General features: G+C 42.3%; 1 protein-coding gene across 1 annotated transcript in view; it reads left to right on the forward strand.

The window, feature by feature from the left end:
* The window catches only part of LOC311143393 (nck-associated protein 5-like), a gene marked incomplete at both ends in the record, with an annotated part of 68,813 nt that extends 42,754 nt beyond the window's left edge, over nt 1-26,059 (forward strand). The window contains 5 exons of the mRNA XM_084179227.1: nt 2,910-3,083; nt 3,238-6,182; nt 6,771-6,888; nt 12,322-12,400; nt 25,557-26,059. Of these exons, the coding sequence (XP_084035353.1) occupies nt 2,910-3,083; nt 3,238-6,182; nt 6,771-6,888; nt 12,322-12,400; nt 25,557-26,059 (3,819 nt within the window). The remainder of the gene's footprint in view (nt 1-2,909; nt 3,084-3,237; nt 6,183-6,770; nt 6,889-12,321; nt 12,401-25,556) is intronic.
* Nucleotides 26,060-26,259: the final 200 nt, after the last annotated feature.

Raw genomic sequence — 26,259 nt, forward strand, 5'->3', positions numbered from 1 at the left:
GAGGAGGAATGAGGCTGAGTCATAGACCACTGCATGATTAGCGATCACTGCCCATCCTGTAGACTCACGCTAAACAACAGTATTACTCATCTGACATTTGTCATTTATTATGCATTCACTTTTAAGATATGATAGAACTCCAAAAACCCAAGGGTCTACAGGCTCAGTGAATTGTATATCTCTCTCTTGGCACTGAGACCACAGATTGTAAAGTGTTCAGAAACTGGGATACAATCCATTGTGCGTTATAGCAGAGGGCACTATACAGTCGGCAATGCGCCTTTCAAAGCATTTTCGCTGATGTCCACATAGATTGCATTCATTCGGCTAAAGGGGAAATTAGCTCTAAAAGTCTGTTATAGTGCCCTGCGCTGTAATGCACATTGGATTGAATCTCAGCCTTAGTTTCTGACTGTTGACCATGTGTCCAACAATACATAATCAAGACAAAACAAAGATTTGTCTGCATGCACAGAGAAGATGAGTGAATACCCGCATTGTAGAGTGGGATTCCTGTGACAAGTGGAGTGGAGAATGTCATTCTTATCCTTAATCAGCCTTTGGATGGAAAGGGATATTAATGTATTCAGCATATTGATTACTCTAGTTCTGTGAAAAATACAAATAGAGAGCTAGAGGGAACCATCTCGGTTGTGCATTGTGCAAAGCATTGAGATTATCTAATGAATACAATGCAAGGCATTATTTGCAAGAGCACAAAACTGACTCGTGTAAAAATAGATTGGTTATACACAAAACTTGAATCGTCATCAACATTACCTGGTTACCCGTATTTGGCTATATTGAACAAACAAGCATTTTATCCTCTGTGTGGTATTGCAATGTGAATCAATAATCAATGGCAATTAACACTGACACTTTGTGAATCGCGCAATCTATCCATTAACATGCTAATAAAGGTACGTACAGTGGGGAGAACAAGTATTTGATACACTGCCGATTTTGCAGGTTTTCCTACTTACAAAGCATGTAGAGGTCTGACATTTTTATCATAGGTACACTTCAACTGTGAGAGACGGAATCTAAAACAAAAATCCAGAAAATCACATTGTATGATTTTTAAGTAATTAATTTGCATTTTATTGCATGACATAAGTATTTGATCACCTACCAACCAGTAAGAATTCCGGCTCTCACAGACCTGTTAGTTTTTCTTTAAGAAGCCCTCCTGTTCTCCACTCATTACCTGTATTAACTGCACCTGTTTGAACTTGTTACCTGTATAAAAGACACCTGTCCACACACTCAATCAAACAGACTCCAACCTCTCCACAATGGCCAAGACCAGAGAGCTGTGTAAGGACATCAGGGATACAATTGTAGACCTGCACAAGGCTGGGATGGGCTACAGGACAATAGGCAAGCAGCTTGGTGAGAAGGCAACAATTGTTGGCGCAATTATTAGAAAATTGAAGAAGTTCAAGATGACGGTCAATCATCCTCGGTCTGGGGCTCCATGCAAGATCTCACCTCGTGGGGCATCAATGATCATGAGGAAGGTGAGGGATCAGCCCAGAACTACACGGCAGGACCTGGTCAATGACCTGAAGAGAGCTGGGACCACAATCTCAAAGAAAACCATTAGTAACACACTACGCCGTCATGGATTAAAATCCTGCAGCGCACGCAAGGTCCCCCTGCTCAAGCCAGCGCATGTCCAGGCCCGTCTGAAGTTTGTCAATGACCATCTGGATGATCCAGAGGAGGAATGGGAGAAGGTCATGTGGTCTGATGAGACAAAAATAGAGCTTTTTGGTCTAAACTCCACTCGCCGTGTTTGGAGGAAGAAGAAGGATGAGTACAACCCCAAGAACACCATCCCAACTGTGAAGCATGGAGGTGGAAACATCATTCTTTGGGGATGCTTTTCTGCAAAGGGGACAGGACGACTGCACCGTATTGAGGGGAGGATGGATGGGGCCATGTATCGCGAGATCTTGGCCAACAACCTCCTTCCCTCAGTAAGAGCTTTGAAGATGGGTCGTGGCTGGGTCTTCCAGCATGACAACGACCCGAAACACACAGCCAGGGCAACTAAGGAGTGGCTCCGTAAGAAGCATCTCAAGGTCCTGGAGTGGCCTAGCCAGTCTCCAGACCTGAACCCAATAGAACATCTTTGGAGGGAGCTGAAACTCCGTATTGCCCAGCGACAGCCCCGAAACCTGAAGGATCTGGAGAAGGTCTGTATGGAGGAGTGGGCCAAAATCCCTGCTGCAGTGTGTGCAAACCTGGTCAAGACCTACAGGAAACATATGATCTCTGTAATTGCAAACAAAGGTTTCTGTACCAAATATTAAGTTCTGCTTTTCTGATGTATCAAATACTTATGTCATGCTATAAAATGCAAATTAATTACTTAAAAATCATACAATGTGATTTTCTGGATTTTTGTTTTAGATTCCGTCTCTCACAGTTGAAGTGTACCTATGATAAAAATGACAGACTTCTACATGCTTTGTAAGTAGGAAAGCCTGCAAAATCGGCAGTGTATCAAATACTTGTTCTCCCCACTGTAGGTGGTACTATGGCCTCTTTTGCTGCACACATGAATTGCTGATTTGTATCGTATAGGGTAAACTGAGCTGTGGGTGCTTTCATCACTCTGCTTCACAGAGAGAAAGAAAAAACAACACACGTGATGAAAAGTTGATTCTATCCTGACTCACCAAGACCCAGTAAAAAAAAAGTTAATTGTGAACTGCTTAACGTATTTGGTAAAACTATAGGAAAATATTTGTAATTGCTCTGAAGATGGACTTTCTACCAAAATCTTCTCAAAATAAACCTTTATTTTCATTACAGTCACTTCTCTCTGCTGACACTTCACTTCCATGTGTCTATCTTTTCAATAAAGTTTGAATTTAATTTCTGAACACACTATTTTCCAGGAGGTCCAGCGGAAAGGGAAGACAAGTGTTCCTGCAGGGAGGTGGCCCAGCCTGCTGAGTCTAACCTGTCCACGCAGTAGCTGCAGCGGCAGTGAGGCCTCATTATCCAGCGCCTCTACTGAGTACTCCAGTGGCTCACACACTTGGGCAGAAGGACATCGCTCCTCCAAGCAGGTCAGTCTCCCAGTCTGAATAAACAAATTGCGTAAAGTGAGGTAATTTTTCATAAATTACTATGTAGGATGGATCCTCAACGTTCATCAAGAAATTCCAATGTCTTTATTTTTGTTGTTGTAGACAACTAAATTGTCTTTCTCTTTTGTCACAGTCTGCGATAAGCCGGGAGAAAAGGATGAGCGCAGGGTCAGTGTCCAGTAATCACTCTGTCCCAGCAGAGCAACCAGATCTAAGCTGGAAGGAGGGCCACATTCTGAAGGGCCTGAAGAGGCTCCAAATGCGCAGCCCAGCTCCCAAGGAGACATCTTCACTCGTCTCTAAGTCACATTTCAAGGACTGCATGACCTCCAATGAGGCCATATACTCTCTAGGGGTAAAGGGTGGGCCCCAGGGGGTAGTGCCCAAATTGGCATTGGCAAAGGGAAAGCCTTTCAAGCCAGGAGCAGGAGTCTGTACCTTAATCTCTGACTCAGACGATGCAGATGATGAATCGCCTCAATCCCCAGCCAGGGAGTCCTGTGACCAACCCATTAAAGAGACTCTCCAACTGGAAGGAGAGCCTCCGTCTGAATTGGGAACGGCACAAGGGGGAAAGAGCTCTACGGGCTACAACTCCCAAGAGGAGCCTGTAAGACTCGTAAGAAGTCCCAGCAACTCCTTCTCACCTATCAAAGATGTCTTCTTGCACGAGGGTCCCACACTGAAGCCTGGACTCAGCCCAACAGCGAGCCCTACCACTATGAGTGGACTTGAGAGTAAAAACTGGATAGAAAAAGACAAGCGGTCTGCCTTTACAGAGTGGAACATTAGGGAGAGTTACAATTTGAGGCCAGAGAGTGTTAAACAGCCACAAAATAAAGTTGCGGTCAAACATCTAGAGGCACGGGCTAAGGAAGTGAGTCTACCCATTCGGTGTGCAGCAGCCAGAGCTCTGAGTTGGGTTAGTGAGGCCAGACAGCGCAGTGCTTCCATGGATACAAAGCAGTACAGAGAGCCGAACAGCCAGGGTGGAGTTGATACCAAGGACTACACCATTTTGGAGTCCCGACAGAGGAAAACAAAGCCTAAGGCCTGCGACTCAGCAAGGAAGGCCTTTATCCTCCGAAGCAAGAGTGCGGACGGAGGTCCAGACCAGGCCAAGCTGCATCAGCCCCTACATCAGAAACTTGTAAAAGTCAATCAAAGGGCCAAGAACCGCTCAAACCCTCCTGGGCCCAGTGGCACTCACACAAAGATTAACCTCAGCAAGGCACCAGGTCCAGCTAAGGCATCAGTACAAATTGCTGAGAAAGGTGAGACTGCTACTGGTGCAAGAACTTCAGCGCCCCTTGAGAGTACAGTACAGGGCTCCCCCTCTTCTTCCCCTCAGAAACTGGTCAAAGTATTTGAGCCACCTGTGCTGAATGATTGCCCCAAGAGCGCATCTAAAGTATCCCAAACAGTATCCAAACTCCCATCAAGAAACGACTGTGGGGTAAAAGGCCCCAACTCCAAAAATGCAGCTGGCTCTCCACTTAAACAGAGGCAGCAAGACCAGCACTCGGATTCCCCTTGCAATGATATCAGGTCCCCTTCACCTCCACTCCCACCAGGTCGGACCACCTCCCTACTGATTCAAACTGGTTATGACTCCTTACCTCAGGCGCATAAGCCTGTGGTTCAGCCCCAAACCTCTAGCACCGTGAAGGCAACCACTCGTAGCATCAAACCTCAGTCAAGTCATCATTCATCTGTTTTACAAATGCAACCTCAAGCCCCCAACAAAATGCAAGACACTCGTCATATGGCTCCCAAAATGGGTGTTGAGGTGAAAAAGTCACCGAAACGGGTCCCTGCCAAAGTCTACCATCCCTTACCAACTTCTACCCCTATTCAAGAATCCAAGGAAACAGACTCGTCCCAATCCTCAATGAGCAGGACTGTGGCACAAGCCTCCCATCAGCAAAATAGTGTCCCCTTTGTGGTGCCAAATCAGGACAGCTTACCTGTGTCCCAGCAAGGCAATGGTGAGCCACAAAGTACAGAGCCCTTACCTCAGGCCTCAGAATCTCTTCTTTGCCATGACATAGTTAGTAACTCTCAACATTCTGTGACCAGGGCAGTAAATGCATCCCTTCCTGTTGGCTCCAAAACCAATGAGACAACCCCAAAGCTGGGCAACAACTTTGCAGTTATCACGGCTACAAAGGGAGTGCAGACTTTTGACACCTCCAACCAGGACACCCACACACGTCCAATGATGCACTGTGTCAATGCAGCTGTAGCCAAGGCCAAAGCCAGGAGAAAGCTTGAGACCCGCTGTAGCTCACTAGAGGAGCCTGCACTCCCACCTCCAGTGGCAGAAAATTGTGTAACTTTGGACTGGGGATTTGATGAAGAGAGCTGGCTATTCAAGCGCTCGGTCTCAGTCTCGACCCGGCATCCTCTCCATCCGGTTATGGGCATGAACGGAGCAAAGGCACGCAGTCAAAGCTTCGGGGCACGCTACATGGACAGACCGAACATCAGCAGGTCTGGAAAAGTCCGTACTCACATCAAAACTAACTCAGGAAGCTCTTTGAATTCTCTTGGTGATGTATTTCGGGGTAGTATGAGTTGCTCCAATAGCTACCATTGTCCAATGAACAGATCCCACATCAACAAATTCATGATTGAGGAAGACTTGCCAATACCTCTGCATCTGGAGGCTTCCAGTGATCAATTTGGTCTCAAACACCAGAGGGTAAACTCATTATCACATCTCCAGACTGAGAAACAGTATCCTAGCACCTTTTGTGAACGCATCCATGGGGAACAAGAGAGACAGTCAACAATCTCCACCATTGAGGAGAAGGTCATGATGGGAATCGAGGAGAATTTGCAGAAATCTCAGCAGCAGGAGAAGACAACTGAAACTAAGCAGAAATCCGGTTCACTGGCAAACTGGTTTGGATTCCGCAAGAGCAAGCTCCCTGCTCCGAGAGGTAAAAAAGGAGATTCTCCAAAGGGAAAGGAGGAGAAGAAGGAACCAAAGCTTGGATCTCTCTTGGGTGGGAAGCAGGCAAAGTCCGACAAAATGAAGGAGAGGAGGAAAAGTGAAGGTCATCGAATGGATGGGTAAGGCTTTTATAATGCTGAGGTGGGGTAGCTGAGAAGTCATGTTCACTGTTTTACTGCTGGGAAAATAATGTTTATGAGGCTTCAAGCCAATGTAACTTCTCATTCATTACAAAAATAACCTTGCTTTAATGTAATGCATTGGTCATATTTACCAAAGGCCGAAATCTACTGTCACTTTTCAGTGAAAGTTGATTTTTGATATTGGCTTCAGTAATGATTAAAATCAATAAAATCCAACATCAGTATCTCGGCTTAAAACTACTAAGTTCTCAATTTTGAGTCATACCTCATGTACACTGAACCATCACAACTTGACTGAACCATCAAACAGATCTCTTCATATCTTTCCATGAGGTGATTTGCTGCCCCAGATAGCCTAAGCCATTTTTATCAAGCGCTGTTTGAAACATGTATCACTCCACTAAGCCCCGAGACCAGTTCAGACACATTTTATACCCATATAGCATAGCGAGGTATGCAGTGGCTTCACATTATCATCTATTATCTGAAACACCCTGGGCATGTTGAGTCAGTATGAAAGACTTGTAGATTATAGTGGTAGAGTGAAAACCTGTTTTATTTCAGCTCGGTTGGGAAAAGAGACTCCAAAGATGCATTGCTCCTCTGCCTTTCGATGGCCTCCCAGGGAGCCCCAAGTAACAGCAACATGCAAGGACAAACCGCCATCTGTGGGGACACAAAGGTACATTCAATTATTACCTGACATGAGGAGAAGGACTGTGTTATCGGTTTAGGGTCCATTTTATGTAGATTTCAGTCAACGCAGGGATTAAATTGAACTTGGAATTAGAATTGAGAACTGTTCAATTAACCTTATGGGCATTTTCCCATACAAATTCTATGTCCAATTCAATTCCTGAATTGACTGGAAAATGTATTGACCATAACTCTACAATGTGTCCATTTCATGTCTAATGATTCAGTTATGGGATATGCATGCAAGGTCCCATCTAATGGAAAAATAGAGATGTGAGATTAATTCAAAGGGAAAAGGGGTGGGTGACAGAAAGAAAGGAAAATATGAGAAGAATATAAAGGACCCAGGAAGAAATGTGGCATATCAGATAGGGTGAAAGACAAAAAAGACAAGAAGGGAGAGAAGGTGAATAGGGAGAGAAAATTGTAACAAAGAATAATAAACAAATAAACACCACAGCTTCTGGATATCAGAACAGTGATTACTCACCTCGAACTGGACAAAGGTTTTTTCTTTAACGAGTCGGACGCAAAGGATTTACTCCAGAGACCGGACCAGGCCCAAATCCCTGTCATTTGCATGAAGAAAAGACGCCGATACAGGGGACGCAGGTCCAGGTGCCTTGTGAGAATTCGTCGGCGAGTGGGTAACCCACCGCTACCATCCGTCCTATTGGCCAAAGTGCAATCATTGGAGAATAAACTGGATGAGCTCCATTCAAGACTATCCTACCAATGGGACATTAAAAACTGTAAAATCTTATGTTTCACCGAGTCGTGGCAGAACGATGACTTTGGATGATATACAGTTGGCTGGTTTTTCCGTGCATCGGCAAGACAGAACAGCTGCCTCTGGTAAGACAAGAGGTGGCGGTCTGTGTCTATTTGTCAATAACAGCTGGTGCACAAAATAAAATATTAAGGAAGTCTCTAGGTTTAGCTAGTCTGAGGTAGAGTATCTCATGAGAAGCTGTAGACCACACTATTTACCAAGAGAGTTCTCTAGATCTATATTTTTCGTAGCTGTCTATTTAACACCACAAACCGATGCTGGCACTAAGACCGCACTCAACGAGCTCTATAAAGCCGTAAGCAAACAAGAAAACGCTCATCCAGAGGCGGAGCTCCTAGTGGCCGGGGACTTTAATGCAGTGAAACTTAAATCCATTTTCTATAATTTCTAACAGCATGTTACATATGCAACCAGATTTAAAAAAAACTCTAGACCACCTTTACTCCACACACAGAGACGCGTAAAAAGCTCTCCCTCGCCCTCCATTTGGCAAATCTGACCATAATTCTATCCTCCTGATTCCTGCTTACAAGCAAAAACTAAAGCAGGAAGTACCAGTGACTCACTCAATACAGAAGGTGTCAGATGACCCAGATACTAAGCTACAGGACTGTTTTGCTAGCACAAACTGGAATATGTTCTGGGACTCATCCGATGGCATTGAGGAGTATACCACATCAGTCACCGGCTTCATCAATAAGTGCATCGATGTCATTGTCCCCGCAGTGACTGTACATACATACCCCAACCAGAAGCCATGGATTACATTTTAGTCATTTAGCAGACGCTCTTATCCAGAGCGACTTACAGTTAGTGAGTGCATACATTTTTCATACTGGCCCCCGTGGGAAACGAACCCACAACCCTGCCGTTGCAAGCGCCATGCTCTACAACTGAGCTACACGGGGGTTTAAAGTTATATTTTTTAGTGATCCAATTGACATTTTATAATTTAGCAGATGCTCTTATCCAGAACGACTTCCAATTAGTGAGTGGATACATTTTTCATACTGGCCCCCCGTGGGAATCGAACCCACAACCCTTGCGTTGCAAGTGCCATGCTCTACCAACTGAGCTACAGGAGGTCCAGGCAACATCCGCATTGAGCTAAAGGGTGACACAAGCCTACCAGACAAGCTAAATTACTTCTATGCTCGCTTCGAGGCAAGCAACACTGAAGCATGCATTAGAGCACCAGCTGTTCCGGACGACTCTGTGATCACGCTCACCGTAGCCGATGTAAGACCTTTAAACAGGTCAACATTCACAAGACCACAGGGCCAGACGGATTACGAGGATCTGTACTCCGAGCATGCGCTTACCAACTGGCAAGTGTCTTCACTGATATTTTCAACCTCTCCCTGGCCGAGTCTATAATACCTACACGTTTCAAGCAGACCACCATAGTCCCTGTGCCCAAGAACACCAAGATAACCTGTCTAAATGACTACCGACCCGTAGCACTCACGTCTGTAGCCATGAAGCGCTTTGAAAGGCTGTTCATGGCTCACATCAACATCATCATCCCAGTAACCCATTCCAATTTGCGTACCGCCCCAACAGATCCACAGATGATACAATCTCTATTGCACTCAACACTGACCTTATCCCACCTGGACTAAAGAAACACCTACGTGAGAATGCTGTTCATTGACTACAGTTCAGCGTTCAACACCATAGTGCCCTCAAAGCTCATCACTAAGCTAAAGACCCTGGGACTAAACACCTTCCTCTGCAACTCGATGCTGGACTTCCTGACGGACCGCCCCCAGGTGGTAAGAGTAGGCAGCAACACATCTGCCAAACTGATCCTCAACACAAGGGCCCCTCATGGGTGCGTGCTTAGTCCCTTCCTGTACTCCCTGTTTACCCATGATTGCGTGGCCAAGCACGACTCCAACACCATCATTAAGTTTGCAAACAACACAATGGTGGTAGGCCTGATCACCGACAACGATGAGACAGACTATAGGGAGGAGGTCAGAGACCTGGCAGTGTGGTGCCAGGACAACAACCTCTCCCTCAACATGACCAAGACAAAGGAGATGATCGTGGACTACAGGAAAAGGAGGACCGAGCATGCCACATTCTCGTCAACGGGGCTGTAGTGGAGCAGGTTGAGAGCTTTAAGTTAATTGGTGTCCACATCACCAACAAACTATCATGGTCCAAACACACAAAGACAGTTGAGAAGAGGGCACAACAACGCCTATTCCCCTCAGGAGACTGAAAAGATTTGGCATGGGTCCTCAGATCCTCAAAAGGTTCCACAGCTGCACCATCGAGAGCATCCTGACTGGTTGCATCACCGCCTGGTGTGGCAACTGCTCGGCCTCCGACCGCAAGGCGCTACAGAGGGTAGCGCGTACGGCCCAGTACATCACTGAGGCCAAGCTTCCTGCCATCCAGGACCTCTATACCAGGCAGTGTCAGAGGAAGGCCCTATAAATTGTCAAAGACTCCAGCCACCCTAGTCATAGACTGTTCTCTCTGCTACCGCACGGCAAGCGGTACCGGAGTGCCAAGTCTTTTTTTTTACGCTGCTGCTACTCGCTGTTTATTATCTATGCATAGTCACTTTACCCCTACCTACATGTACATATTACCTCAATTACCTCGACAAACCTGTACCACCACACATTGACTCGGTACTGGTAACCCCTGTATATAGGCTTGTTATTGTTATTTTATTGTTGCTCTTTTATTTTTTACTTTAGTTTACTTAGTAAATATTTTTCTTAACTCTTAACTGCATTGTTGGTTAAGGTCTTGTAAGTAAGCATTTCACGGTAAGGTCTATATCTGTTGTATTCGGCGCATGCGACAAATAAAATATGATTTTATTTAATTTGACCTCCTGTGGTATTGATCACTCCAACACATGCTCACATGCACACTAACATGGATGAGATACTGGAGATACTTAATCTACACTGAACAAAAAACATAAACTCAACATTTAAAGTGTTGGTCTCATGTTTCATGAGCTGAAATGTTCCATACACACAAAAAGCTTATTTCTCTCAACTTTTGTGCACAAATTTGTTTACATCCCTGTTAGTGAGCATTTCTCCTTTGCCAAGATAATCCATCCACCTGAGAGGTGTGGCATATCAAGAAGCTGATTAAACAGCATTATCATTACACAGGTGCAGCTTGTGCTGGGGACAATAAAAGGCCACTCTAAAATGTGCATTTCTGTCACATAACACAATGCTACAGTTTTGAGCGAGCATGCAATTGTCATGCTGATTGCATGAATGTCCACCAGAGCTGTTGCCAGCTGTTGCCATGCCTCCAACGTTGTTTTAGAGAATTTGGCAGTATATCCAACCAGCCTCACAACCGCAGACCACGTGTACGGGAATGTGTGGGCGAGCAGTTTGCTGATGTCAACGTTGTGAACAGAGTGCCCCATGGTGGCAGTGGGGTTTTGGTATGGGCAGGCACAAGCTATGGACAACGAACACAATTGCATTTATCGATGGCAATTTTCAGCATGATAATGCACGGCCCCATGTCGCAAGGATCTGTATACAATTCCTGGAAGCTGATAATGTCCCAGTTCTTCCATGGCCTGCCTACTCACCAGACATGTCACCCATTGAGCAGGTTTGGGATGCTCTGGATCAACGTGTACCAAAGTATGTTCCAGTTCCTGCCAATATACAGCAATTGAAGAACAGTGGGACAACATTCCATAGGCCACAATCAACAGCCCGATCAACTCTATGTAAAGGAGATGTGTCGCACTGCATGAGGCAAATGGTGGTCACACCATATACTGACTGGTTTTCTGATCCACAACCCTCCTTTTTTCTTTTAAAGATATCTCTGACCAACAGATGCATATCTGTATTCCCAGTCCTGTGAAATCCATAGATTAGGGACTAATGAATTTATTTCAATTGACTGATTTCCTTATAAAGTGTAACTCAGTAAAATCTTTGAAATTGTTGCATGTTGCGTTTATATTTTTGTTCAGTGTAGATACTGAGGAAAATCTATGGACTATTTTTGATTTGTACAAACATTCACAAGCAGTCTTGATAATAGAGTGATCAATAGAATAAAAATTGCTTGGAAGTATTTTCAGGTGACAGTCCATCATTGTCCTGATGTGATTCAGATAAATATTGTTTACCTGTTGCATGGATAAATGATCAGATAGTCTAGACAGCTAAAATGGCAATTGAATTACAGTTTATTATAGGCCTATCAGAGATTTTCCCACCAAACTTAAGACAGCCGTTGTTCAATTACATTACCAGGGGTGAAAATAAGTCAAAACTATCAAGTTGTCAACTGGCCAAATTGACTTCTTGCTGGTTCACAAACTTTTGTGAGATTGTGCTTTACAAAGAACTGAAATCATGTCTTAACATAGAGGATTGCATGAAAGAGGAACATTTAGTCAGTCAATCAGGGACTCTCTGCCTTTTAAGGAATAGATTCATACCACTCTATAATCATAGATTCAAACCATCATGGTAGATTAAAATTAAATATAAACCATGTAATCACAAGTATAGGCAACTCATCTATTGCTTTACAATTCACATATCCCAATATAGTCCCCTGTTCCTTTCATGTATAATTATTTTTTCTTCTTGCTACCACAAACAGACAAAAACACAGAGGATGAACAGGGCTGATAACGACAAAGGAGCTACATTGAAGAGCCCCAGTGAAGATCACTTGATTGGTAAGGGAATTAAGAAAACTATTTGTATTGAACTTGATAGATGGGCCCTGTCGAAAAGCAACCCCTTGCTCCTACCCATAGGAACTTCATGTAGATTTGTGAGAATTGGGTAGCTGTTTTATGGTAATAGCTCCACCATCCAATCCTATCAGATCTACACAAGTGCACTCTCATCAGTCAAGGCCCATTTTACCCTCTGTTTTAACCCCAATGCAGTGATCTTCAAGATCCTATGAAATTAGAATTCTAATGACTAATTCTATGCTTCAAACCTGGTCCTGAGTACATTTTCATTTCTCATCCTTCGAATTACTCAAGCACTGGTAATGTTGGCAGATTTCCTTAATAGCCCCTTTACCTCTTTTCTGTCATGTCATTTTAACCTATGAACCGGAGTGAAAGGGATGGGATCGCAGTTGAAATAGCAAGGTTGAGAGCAAACACTGTGTTTTGACTGTACGTGACACCCCCTCACCCAGAGTTAACGTTCCATTTTATGCATTTAACTTCACAGAGAAATACTGAAGCACAGTGTGTTCGGTCTTTCTCTCATTAAGGATTATTTAGATAGTATCAAAGCCACAGCCAAGCATGCTAAAATTGTTTCAACTCTGCGTGAGTCTAAGAAGTAATGCAATTTATCCAATTTAAAGGTACCTAGAGGCAACTTCCAAGTGAGTGGAGGTCTAAATGTCACTCAGTATATTTTAGCAATTTGACTTGTACCATTTAAGGACAATATGCTGATGCACGTAAAATATTTGGATATTTGAAATAATATACTTGTTAAATAGGTCTGCCAAAGACATCTGTAAAATTAGCATGTAAAAAATGCATTTAGTCAAACAAAGGAAAACAATTCTTAAACTACACTGAACAAAAATATAAACGCAACATGCAACAATTTCAAAGACTTTACTGAGTTCATAAGGAAATCAGTCAATTGAAAGACATTCATTAGGCTATAATCTATGGATTTCACATGAGTGGGAATACAGATATACAGTACCAGTCAAAAGTTTGGACACACCTACTCACTCCAGGGTTTTTCTTTATTTTTGCAATTTTCTACATTGTAGAATAATAGTGAAGACTTCAACACTCTGAAATAACACATATGGAATCATGTACTAACCCAAAAAGTGTTAAACAAATGAAAATATATTTTATATTTGAGATTCTTCAAAGTAGCCACCCTTTGCCTTGATGACAGCTTTGCACACTCTTGGCATTCTCTCAACCATCTTCATGAGGAATGCTTTTCCAACTGTCTTAAAGGAGTTCCCACATATGCTGAGCACTTGTTGGCTGCTTTTCCTTCACTCTGCGGTCCAACTAATCCGAAACCATCTCAATTGGGTTGAGGTCGGGTGATTGTGGAGGCCAGGTCATCTGACGCAGCACTCCATCACTCTCCTTCTTGGTCAAATATCCCTTACACAGCCTGGATGTGTGTTTTGGGTCATTGTCCTGTTGACAAACAAATTATAGTCCCACTAAGCGCAAACCAGATGAAATGGCGTATCGCTGCAGAATGCTGTGGTAGCCATGCTGGTTAAGAGTGCCTTGAATTCTACTTTGAAGAATCTCAAATATAAAATATATTTTGATTTGTTTGACACTTTTTTGGTTACTACATGATTCCATATGTGTTATTTCATAGTTTTGATGTCTTCACTATTATTCTACAATATAGAAAATAGTAAAAATAAAGAAAAACCCTTGAATGAGTAGGTGTGTCCAAACTTTTGACTGGTACTGTACAACTGTTGGTTACAGATACCTTACAAAAAAGGTAGGGGTGTGGATCAGAAAGCCAGTCAGTATCTGGTGTGACCACCATTTGCCTCATGCAGCACGACACATCTCCTTCGCATAGAGTTGATCAGGCTGTTGATTGTGGCCTGTGGAATGTTGTCCCACTGCTCTTCAATGGCTGTGCGAAGTTGCTGGATAATGCACCTCCCCATGTCCCAAACATGCTCAAAAGGTGACATGTCTGGTGAGTATTCAGGCCATGGAAGAACTGGGACATTTTCAGCTTCCAGGAATTGTGTACAGATCTTTGCGACATGGGGCCGTGTATTACCATGCTGAAACATGAGGTGATGGTGGCGGATGAATGGCACTACAATGGGCCACATGATCTTGTCATGGTATCTCTGTGCATTCAAATTAACATAGATAAAATGCAATTGTTGTCATTGTCCATAGCTTATGCCTGCCCATAACATAACCCCACCGCAACCATGGGGCCCTCTGTTCACAACGTTGACATCAGCAAACCGCTCGCCCACACGACGCCATAAATGCGGTCTGCCATCTGCCCAGTACAGTTGAAACCGGGATTCATCTGTGAAGAGCACACTTCTCCAGCGTGCCAGTGGCCATCGAAGGTGAGCATTTGCCTACTGAAGTCGGTTACGACGCCGAACTGCAGTCAGGTCAAGACCCTGGTGAGGACGACGAGTACGCCGGTGAGCTTCCCTGAGACGGTTTCTGACAGTTTGTGCAGAAATTATTCGGTTGTGTAAACCCACAGTTTCATCAGCTGTCTGGGTGGCTGGTCTCAGGCGATCCCACAGGTGAAGAAGCCGGATGAGGAGGTCCTGGGCTGGCGTGGTTACATGTTGTCTGTGGTTGTGAGGCCAGTTGGACCTACTGCCAAATTCTCTATAACGACATTGTTAGCAAAATTAGCATTCAATTCTCTGGCAATAGCTCTGGTGGACATTCCTGCAATCAGCATGCCAATTGCGCTCTCCCTCAGAACTTGACACATCTGTGGCATTGTGTTGTGTGACAAAACTGCACATTTCAGAGTGGCCTTTTATTGTCCCCATCACAAGGTTCACCTGTGTAATGATCATGCTGTTTAATCAGCTTCTTGATATGCCACACCTGTCAGGTGGATGGATTATCTTGGCAAAGGAGAAATGCTCATTAACAGGATCTAAACAAATTTGTGGCCAAGATTTGAGCTAAATAAGCTTTTTGTGCATATGGAACATTTCTGGGATATTTTATTTCAGCTCATGAAGCATGGGACCAACACTTTACATGTTGCGTTTATATTTTTTGTTCAGTTTAATAACATGTCTAAGGTAACAATAGTTTGGAGTGGATGATAAGATTGGTTATTTTCAACATTGGTTGGGTTTTCCCTTTCAAAATCTTCTTTAAAGAGCCTGTGAGAACAATTTGACTGTCTATCCCACAGCCATGTTACATTCACCTGTCAAGTGCCCTCCCTCAACCATTTGAAAACCTTGAAATAAGTTAAATAGACATTAATAAGTAACACGATTTCCAGTGAATAAAAAATTAGCAGATGGTTAACCTTCTAGCATTGGTCTCACCCCTAATGAAGCCTTCACATACGGCCTGGGACCCAAATGAGAAATTCAGTGTTTTCCTGGAACCGTAGCTCATAAAAACATGCCCCCTTTTGGGGGCCCTAAGCGAGATTTGGTTAGAAGGCCCCCCACCTAGCGGGCAAAACATTTCAGTCAACTCCCTCTTGATGGTGGAGAGAAAAATGTAAGTATTAAAGTTAATTTCCTGCAATACTACACATTTTGCCATGGGGCAAAGAAATGTAGAGAAAATGTTGCTTTTGTAAACGTCCAATGCAGCCGTTTTTATCTCAATATCAAATAATTTCTGGGTAACAATGAAGTACCTTACTGTGATTGTTTTCATTTAAAATGGTCAAAAAGAAACAAAAATGGCTTCTTAGCAAATAGCAATTTCTCAAGCAAGAATCTTGCTAGGATTTTCTGGGAGTGGTTTGAGTGGGGAGGGGAAAACGGAAAATTAGCTGTTATTGGCAGAGAGGTTTGGAACTCTCTTTCTTTTTGGTCTATTAACTAATTTACCACATGGAATTTTTTACTTCGATACCGAAGGTTTAGTACTCACGATACTCGATACCAAAACGATACCAAATTGATGCAACAGCAAAAAAGGCGTATTAGCTAAGTCACAGAATAACACTTCCCACTTGGTATCCACTGGTTGAATCAACGTTGTTTCCATGTAATTTCAATAAAATTACATTGAACCAATGTGGAATAGACATTGAATGGACATCTGTGCCCAGTGGGTTGATCCAGACAGATAAACTCAGCTACTGCTCGGTTCAATCGTTGGGCATCTTTTGAGTTCAATCATTACATTTCAAATTTGATGTCAACATTTTTCAGAGACAGCCACGTATGCATTAATGAATCAATTATACAATCATGCAATTCATTTGACTTTGTTTTTACCAATGTAACTGCATAAAAATATAATGGTAATCATGTATTTGAATGGTAAATCTCTATTCATAAACTGGGTAAATCAAGATGTAGACTAAGCCTATTCACAATACAGGTGACAGAGTATGTGCATGCATTCGCTGATTTCCTGAAATCCATTTGGGATTAATTTTATTGTACTGATCAAGAATATTTGCATAGAAGTAGCAATCTCTTCTTTTATAAAAGTGTGCGCTGTCTCTTTAACCAAGTAATGACATCATTCATGACCAGGCACATACCCACACAGTTGAGTTCAGTTAGGTGAGGGTCAGGGGAGAAGATGTGACACAGACAAAAGGGGAAAGTATATTTGGACGTGAGGGAAAGACAATTAAGTGAATTAATAACGTTTTTGGTGACAATAAGCTTTGAAATCAGCATATCTTACATTATGGTTTGCATATTATTATTATTATTGTTATTATTATTATTATTATAATCATATTGGCACTCTACTGACAGACCCTGGATGACAGCTGATATCAAGAACATGATGACTCCTTATCAAAAGGAATATGGGCGTGGAAAGAATTCTACACTTTCCACATTCAGAAATCCATCTGTCATGCAAAACAGACATTTTATTCTAACCACATTTCTCATCTTAAAAAAGAAAACCCAAAACAGTGGCACAGACAGGTGCAAACCATGGCTGGAATGAAAAAGGCTAATCTGAAAATCAATATATTCCTGGCTATGATCAAAACAACAAACCTGGAATAGCAAATGAAATTAACAACCGGTTTTCTCAGGTCAGCCAACCACTAACCCCCCTGGACACAACAACCCTCCCAGCCTTCCTACCTGCCCTGAAGCCTCTCCCGGAAATGAAACCCTGGGAGGTGTATGACAAGCTGTGTGTGATCAAAACCAACAAATCCCCCAGCCCCGACGGTGTGCCACAGCGAATCCTACCTTAATTTGTCTGTGAGTTGAGTCAACCCACATCCTCAATACTTCATTCCAGCAAGGTGAATTCCCCTACCAGTGGAAAGAAGCCAACCCCAAACCCACCCTCCATCAGTCGACTAGCTACAGCCAATATCCCTGACACCATAACTATCAAAGGTTGCTGAGAGCTTCACTGCCACCTGGATGAAGGAAGATATGACACCCAACATAGAACCCAGAGAGTTTGGAAGTAGACCAGAAAGATCATCTACCCACACACTTGTTAGCCTCCTGGACTGTTTATGCAAGCAATCAGACATCCCACCCATCATAACCACCCTCATCACCACTGACTTCTCCAAGGCCTTTGACAAAATTGACTACACCATAACCATTGAACGCCTAATCTAACTGGGTGTCAGACCGGCCCTCACAGCATAGCTCTGCAGTTTTGTGACCGGCCGCAAACAACAGGTACACTACTAAGACAGCCTCTCATACTGGCAGGAGCTGACGGTGTGGCTCGAGGAACTCTTCTTGGCCCTCTCATCATCCTTGCAATCATAGACAGTGCAGCCCGGGATGTAGACAATAGGTGGAAATATGTTTACGATCTAAATCTGGTTAAAACGTGTACACACGTGTACAACAGGAAACATCAGCACACTATAGCAGGCCCTGAACAACTTCAACTGTCAAGTGCAAAGTGACCTTCACAAGAAATCCACCTGTCCCATGCCCTCACTGGATCGAGGGCCAGCATCTCAAAGTGTGTGATAGTATGAAGATTTTAGGGGTAATGGTACAGAAGGACTTACAATGAGGTGAGCAGGTTGCTACTATGGTAACCAAGAGCAACAGAAAACATTTTCTCCTCGCTGCCTTAATAGGTTCCATGTGCCACAGGAAGACCTGGTGACCATTTACACCAGCTACACCGGTTACACCGGCCCACCCCGGAGTATGCCGCTCCTGCTTGGCACAGCTCTGTGATTCGATTCATAGCATATGCAAAACTTTATGGCTACTTTCCCAAATAATTGTCCACCTCGGTTCAGCTGTCAGAGATTTAAGCACTAAATGTATCAGGGCAATGCATGCAAAGGCCTATAGGCTTAGGTGTCCACTGTATGATACATAGTACATATACAGTTGAAGTCGGAAGTTTACATACACTTAGGTTGGAGTCATTAAAACTTGTTTTTCAACCACTCCACAAATGTCTTGTTAACAAACTATAGTTTTGGCAAGTCGGTTAGGACACCTACTTTGTGCATGACACAAGTAATTTTTCCAACAATTGTTTACAGACAAATAATTTCACGTATAATTCACTGTATCACAATTCCAATGGGTCAGAAGTTTACAAACACTAAGTTGACTGTGCCATTAAACAGCTTGGAAAATTCCAGAAAATGATGTCATGGCTTTAAATCAAATCAAATCAAATCAAATCAAATTGTATTGGTCACATGCGCCGAATACAACAGGTGCAGACATTGCAGTGAAATGCTTACTTACAGCCCTTAACCAACAGTGCATTTATTTTAAACAAAAAAAAAGTAAGAATAAAACAACAACAACAAAAAAGTGTTGAGAAAAAAAGAGCAGAAGTAAAATAAAGTGACAGTAGGGAGGCTATATATACAGTAAAATAAAGTGACAGTAGGGAGGCTATATATACAGGGGGGTACCGTTGCAGAGTCAATGTGCGGGGGCACCGGCTAGTTGAGGTAGTTGAGGTAATATGTACATGTGGGTAGAGTTAAAGTGACTATGCATAAATACTTAACAGAGTAGCAGCAGCGTAAAAAGGATGGGGTGGGGGGGCAGTGCAAATAGTCCGGGTAGCCATGATTAGCTGTTCAGGAGTCTTATGGCTTGGGGGTAGAAGCTGTTGGGAAGTCTTTTGGACCTAGACTTGGCACTCCGGTACCGCTTGCCGTGCGGTAGCAGAGAGAACAGTCTATGACTAGGGTGGCTGGAGTCTTTGACAATTTTGAGGGCCTTCCTCTGACACCGCCTGGTATAGAGGTCCTGGATGGCAGGGAGCTTTTCCCCAGTGATGTACTGGGCCGTACGCACTACCCTCTGTAGTGCCTTGCGGTCAGAGGCCAAGCAGTTGCCATACCAGGCGGTGATGCAACCAGTCAGGATGCTCTCGATGGTGCAGCTGTAGAATTTTTTGAGGATCTGAGGACCCATGCCAAATCTTTTTAGTCTCCTGAGGGGGAATAGGCTTTGTTGTGCCCTCTTCACGACTTTAGAAGCTTCTGATAGGCTAATTGACATAATTTGAGTCAATTGGAGGTGTACCTGTGGATGTATTTCAAGGCCTACCTTCAAACTCTGTGCCTCTTTGCTTGACATCATGGGAAAATCAAAAGAAATCAGCCAAGACCTCATAAAAAAAAATTGTAGACCTCCACATGTCTGGTTCATCCTTGGGAGAAATTTCCAAACGCCTGAAGGTACCACGTTCATCTGTACAAACAATAGTACACAAGTATAAACACCATGGGACCACGCAGCCGTCATACCGCTCAGGAAGAGACGCGTTCTGTCTCCTAGAGATGAACATACTTTGGTGCGAAAAGGGCAAATCAATCCCAGAACAACAGCAAAGGACCTTGTGAAGATGCTGGAGAAAACAGGTACAAAAGTATCTATATCCACAGTAAAACGAGTCTTATATCGACATAACCTGAAAAGCCACTCAGCAAGGAAGAAGCCACTGCTCCAAAACCGCCATAAAAAAGGTTTGCAATGGGGACTAAGATTGTACTTTTTGGAGAAATGTACTCTGGTCTGATGAAAATAGAATTGTTTGGCCATAATGACCATCGTTATGTTTGGAGGAAAAAGGGGAATGCTTGCAAGCCGAAGAACACCATCCCAACCGTGAAGCACGGGGGTGGCAGCATCATGCTGTGGGGGTGCTTTGCTGCAGGAGGGTCTGGTGCACTTCACAAAATAGATGGCATCATGAGGAAGGAAAATTATGTGGATATATTGAAGCAACATCTCAAGACATCAGTCAGGAAGTTAAAGCTTGGTCGCAAATAGGTCTTCCAAATGGACAATGACCCCAAGCATACTTCCAAAGTTGTGGCAAAATGGACAACAAAGTAAATGGATTGGAGTGGCCATCACAAAGCCATGACCTCAATCCTATAGAAAATGTGTGGGCAGAACTGAAAAAGCATGTGCGCGCAAGGAGGCCTACAAACCTGACTCAGTTACACCAGCTCTGTCAGGAGGAATGGGCCAAAATTCACCCAACTTATTGTGGGAAGCTTGTGGAAGGCTACCCGAAATGTTTGACCCAAGTAAACAATTTAAAGGCAATGCTGCCAAATACTAATTGAGTGTATGTAAACTTCTGACCCACTTGGAATGTGATGAAAGAAATAAAAGCTGAAATAAATAATTCTCTCTACTATTATTCTGACATTTCACATTCTTAAAATAAAGTGGTGATCCTAACTGACCTGAGACAGGGAATTTTTACTAGGATTAAATGTCCGGAATTGTGAAAAACTGAGTTTAAATGAATTTGGCTAAGGTGTATGTAAACTTCCGACTTCAACTGTATATGTATATACCCTACCGGTCAAAAGTTTTAGAACACCTACTCATTCAAGGGTTTTTCTTTATTTTTACTATTTTCTACATTGTAGAAAAATAGTGAAGACATCAAAACTATGAAATAACACATATGGAATCATTTAGAAACCAAATAAGTGTGAAACAAATTCTTCAAATAGCCACCCTTTACCTTTTTCAATGTAATTGTCTGCATCACTTCCAATCCCCCATATGTAATTTTTTTCTCACAAATATATATATACACATACATACAAATAAATACATATACATACATATATAGACATATCCTTTAAAAAAATATATTTCCCTTTATTACTTTCCAACCCCACCAACCCTTCCCTAATTGGAGTAAACTAGTGAACAACAATGTTTAGGCCTCTACTTCCATGTTGTTTGTTTTTACTCCTGAACTGCCTCTACCATCAACATCTCCGATCATTTCGGTTTGCTTCTATATGCCATATCTTTCTAACTGTGCTCTTTCACGAAAGCTCTCAACCTATAACCTATATACTTATTATGGACACAGTATGCTTTACATTAGTTATCTTGTTGTTATTAGTTGTTGTTAGTTGTTATTAGTCCCATCCTTCAACTCCATTCAAGACCACCCATCAATCTCTTAACACCATCCATATTGGATTTCTATTTGTCATATATTTTTCAACTGTAGTGCGATGTTTTACACAAGTTCTGAACCCTTCTATTCTCAATGTTTCTACAGATTGTAAATTGAAAATAAACATTTTTGCTAAAAATATTATTAGATTATTGATCGATTTACAATGACTTTTCAGATCACCCAGTAGTGCTATCTGCAGGGTTAGCTCCAGGTAAATATTGCAATCCTTTAGCTATTCCTGGACCTGTGTCCAAAAACAAGCTACAAATGGACAGTACCAAAACAAATGATCTAATGATTCTGTCTCTTCGCAGCAAAATCTGCAGAGCTGGGAAGATTGTATCCCCCATATAAATAACATTCTATTGGTAGCAAGAATTTTTTATAATTTCAATTGAAAAGTTCTAAGTTTTGAATCCGACATCGTTTTGCGTATCAGTTCATAAACACTATGCCATGGAATCGGTACGTCCAAAATCTCTTCCCAACTATTTTGCAATCTATATGGGACGGCTGTCAATCCTTTGGTCCTTAAATAAAACTGGTATACTTTTTTATTTATCACAATTTTCTTTAACCAATTATGTTCTTTAATGCAGGGCCGACAGACAAGTTCCTTACTTTATCCCCCTTCCACTTTCCATTTTTGTGGTAATGCTGCAATTATTTGGTTGTAATTTTGGGTAGAGCAGACATTTCCATATATTTTGTTAGCTGCATGTGCGACATAACTCCACCAGTCCTACCTATGATATAATTTAAGAAGATCATACCTTTTTAAAACATTTTTTCAAAAAATAATAGTTTTTTTTAATCAATTTGTATATTTGAGTTTAACCACAATATTTGTTGCATTATTTGTTCTGTCGTTTCTGGAGGATTACATTGAAATTGCAACCAACTTTCTATGGCTTGTTTTAGAAATAGTGATATTTGGGAGATGATTTCCTTTTCAAATAACTGAAAGTGAGATGTTGTAATCTGAATAAAGTGAAAAAGGCCATTCTTGAACATGGGGTGAGACAGTCTTACTAATTTGCTAGAGAACCAGTTCGGATTTAAATATAATTTTTGTATGACTGAAGCTGTTAGTGATAGGTCTAATGCTTTAATATTTAATAATTTCTGTCCTCCGAATTCATATTCATTAATAAATTGGCCCAAATAAAATTGAATATTTTTTTCATCAGCGCACACTCTTGGCATTCTCTCAACCAGCTTCATGAGGTAGTCACCTGGAATGCATTTCAATTAACAGGTGTGCCTTCTTAAAAGTTAATTTGTGGAATATCTTTCCTTCTAAATGTGTTTGAGCCAATCAGTTGTGTTGTGACAAGGTAATAGATAACCCTATTTGGTTACTGTAATATCAAAAGTAAGTCAAGCCCTTTAAAATATGATCAGAAGAGCTAATGTAAACCAGGGAAAACGCACTACCCTCCCCTGTGCCCCCCAAAACCAACACAACCCTCCCCAAATCACCAGTGACATTTCTATACTCCGCCAACTAAGCAAATGTCTCTAATTTCTACATTTATCTTGTCTCCTTTGAATTCATAAATAGACTTATAAAGATCTTTGGTCTTTACCGAAGTGATTATCTAACTTTTCTGGCCAAGAACCCCTACCCCTATCAACCCCTAGCAAACCTTGAAACCTGTGTGCTTAAAATCTGCGTTTAAACTATGTTGATTATGTTATATAAAAATGTTATTCAACCACCGAGCCACATTGATGAAAAGTTGATAAATCAAATCAACGTTTATTGGTCGTGTACACAGTGTTAGACTAATACTTTGAACTCTGCTGCTGTGCATTGAACCTATTTTTAATGCTTGAATATGGATGAACTGTAAACATCCTGCCATAAATACTACTTTATTCCTTCTCATGAATATTTACACACAAGGACACTTCTGTATGACTTTATGAAATTGAATATACAGTTGACCTTTAAAGAGTTTTGATTTTCATACTGTTCCATTTGTGCATCTTCGGTTGTTTGTAGCCACTGAACTTTGTAGGTGTTAGCTTGTTAGTCCTTGTTCGGTATCTTTCCATTCCTTCAGGCAAATTGAAAGGAGAGGATCCTTAGCTAGTGCCAAGGGCTTGTTGAGGGCAATCAATGGTCAACCTCTCTGATGCTGCCTTCCCATGCAAGGAAGTGTCACAGAGGTCCTTGTTAAGTTTTTCCTTCAAGAACACAAATCAATAATGTCTGCGATCTGTATCGTGCTCTTGCCTTAATTCGTTAATCCTATTAGTTACTCCTGTTTGTGTGACAGGAAAGTAAGAGCTATTCCATCGTTGTTGTTATTTATTTTTAGAGCTGTTTGTCACAGATTTGTCACAATTTGAAACTGACCCCCTGAATCTTTTATGTTTATTCTTGATGTATAATTAAAACACAAATTGAATGAAGACATCCAATTATCAGTGAAGTTGTCAGTTAGCAGCCCACCTGTTTTGAGACAAGCTTTTCTCTAGATCGCTGAAGAGAAGCCAGTATTTTATTTTCTGTTGATAAAGAAGCATGACAAGGAGACAGGGACTTTGATGGTTTGAATTTAGGATATCTTGTTCTGAGCTGTGTTTGTCTGTGCCAGGAAGGACATGTGAAACTTTTTCAGATACGCTATCAGCTTGATCAGGTTTTCTGTTTCATGATAACAGCAGGAATAAAATGATCCATTTTTTATTTTCAATTCTTTCAAAAAGTTTACATAAGATCTGTAACTGTATCAAAGCATGAAGTGTGAGAATGCAAATTGACAGCGGTCATTACAGTACTTTAATTATTTTATACATTAAATATTTCAAAAATTGTGTAGGCCAGCATACTATATGATGTGCACAGTTGTATTACAGTTTAAATAGATATGTATTCAATACTGCATGAACAGTAATTAATTAGCAATCGCTTTGTCACCAACTGTACAATATCATACATGCACTTCATTTAACACACTGTCACTAAATCAAAATCTCAATTGGTCTCAAAAGTGCCTAATTTTCCCTAAGCTTTTTCCACCACGATTCCTCTCAGTTTTGGTGAAGCCCATTCTCTCTGGTGGCAACCATGGTTTTATGTGCTAATTAGCAAGGAGTCATTAGCCAGCATGTAATTGGATGGTTTGTAACTACCATCCATCTGGCTTGGCTCTTAGAGAGGACCTTTGCCGAGTGTCGTAGAACGAAAAAACCAGACCATCTGTTGCATTAATGCACTGAAATGACCTCATAGGCGGCCTGGGTGTCATCAGCCAGTCGCAGCTGGTTTAGACTCTCTCATGCACAACATAATGTGGCCGAGATAGGACAGCGGACAAGGAGAAAACAGACAATCAAACCCGGCTGGAGAGAAAATAATTGATCATGTTGAGGATAATGTTGTATTTCAAGTTGTGGAGACATACTCCCAATGCTATTATAAACCCATTAATTCATAGATTTTATGTTATACTAGTCATAACATGAGGTCGTTATCATTATTCATAGGGCATAAATAACACATGCCATAGTATGTATTAATATGACCCAAAGACAATTATTTTTTGCAGTGTGATTGTATCTCATTTTTATTTGATGCAATACAGTAGGCCTATGCTTGACTTGTTGATAGCTATTTAACCAATTATATGAAAACATGTAATTCTGTTTATGTCTTTCCTTTTGTTGTGTGTAATTCCTGCATCCCCAAGCCCCATCATGTTTTTTCCTTGTGCCTCAGGCTCCGGCTGCAAGATGCGAACGTTGGACAGTGGTATTGGAACGTTCCCCCTCCTCGATTCCTCCTCCTTCTTCTCCTCCATCCTCCACCTCCTTCCCAAGTCCCCATCGGCCCAACACTCCCTCAGCCCTCCCAGTGCTCCCAGTTCCTCTAGTGAGAAGGTGTCACCCTCCCCATTACCCCGGTGGAGAGGACCATCTGGCTCAAAATACCATCCCTGCAGCCAACCAGGCCTGGCCAACTCCTCGTTATCCGACACCACTGTGACCCTTGTCCAATCAGTGCCTTATCCCACTGTGGCCTTCCTGCAGCCTGTCCAATCTCTGTCTGAGCCCCTTGTGACCTGTGCCAGTGTGTGTGAAACCCAGAGCAGGCTGCCCAGACTATCCTCAGGTAAAGCCAAAAGAGCTCTTGTCCAGAGATACGTCTCTGGTCACCGGGAACTCAGTCGGTGTCTCAACTTACTGTTGAGACTTAAGGAGAAAACACATCGCACCGATTGATGGTCTGCCGTTTGTTCGCTATTCGTTCGCTTGTTGAACCTGCCGGTGGGAGACTGACAGCCGTAATTTCCCCGCGCTTTTTTACATTTAGAATCGGCTTGCACTCAGTTTGCAAATTACAACCGGCACTCTGTTCAGAGGTGCTAAGTACAAGATGCTCGACAATCCTACCGGTGCGTCCGGAATGGTAGTTGCAGTTT

This window comes from Coregonus lavaretus (assembly GCF_964263955.1).
Source record: "Coregonus lavaretus genome assembly, chromosome: 16".
Taxonomy (NCBI): Eukaryota; Metazoa; Chordata; class Actinopteri; order Salmoniformes; family Salmonidae; genus Coregonus; species Coregonus lavaretus.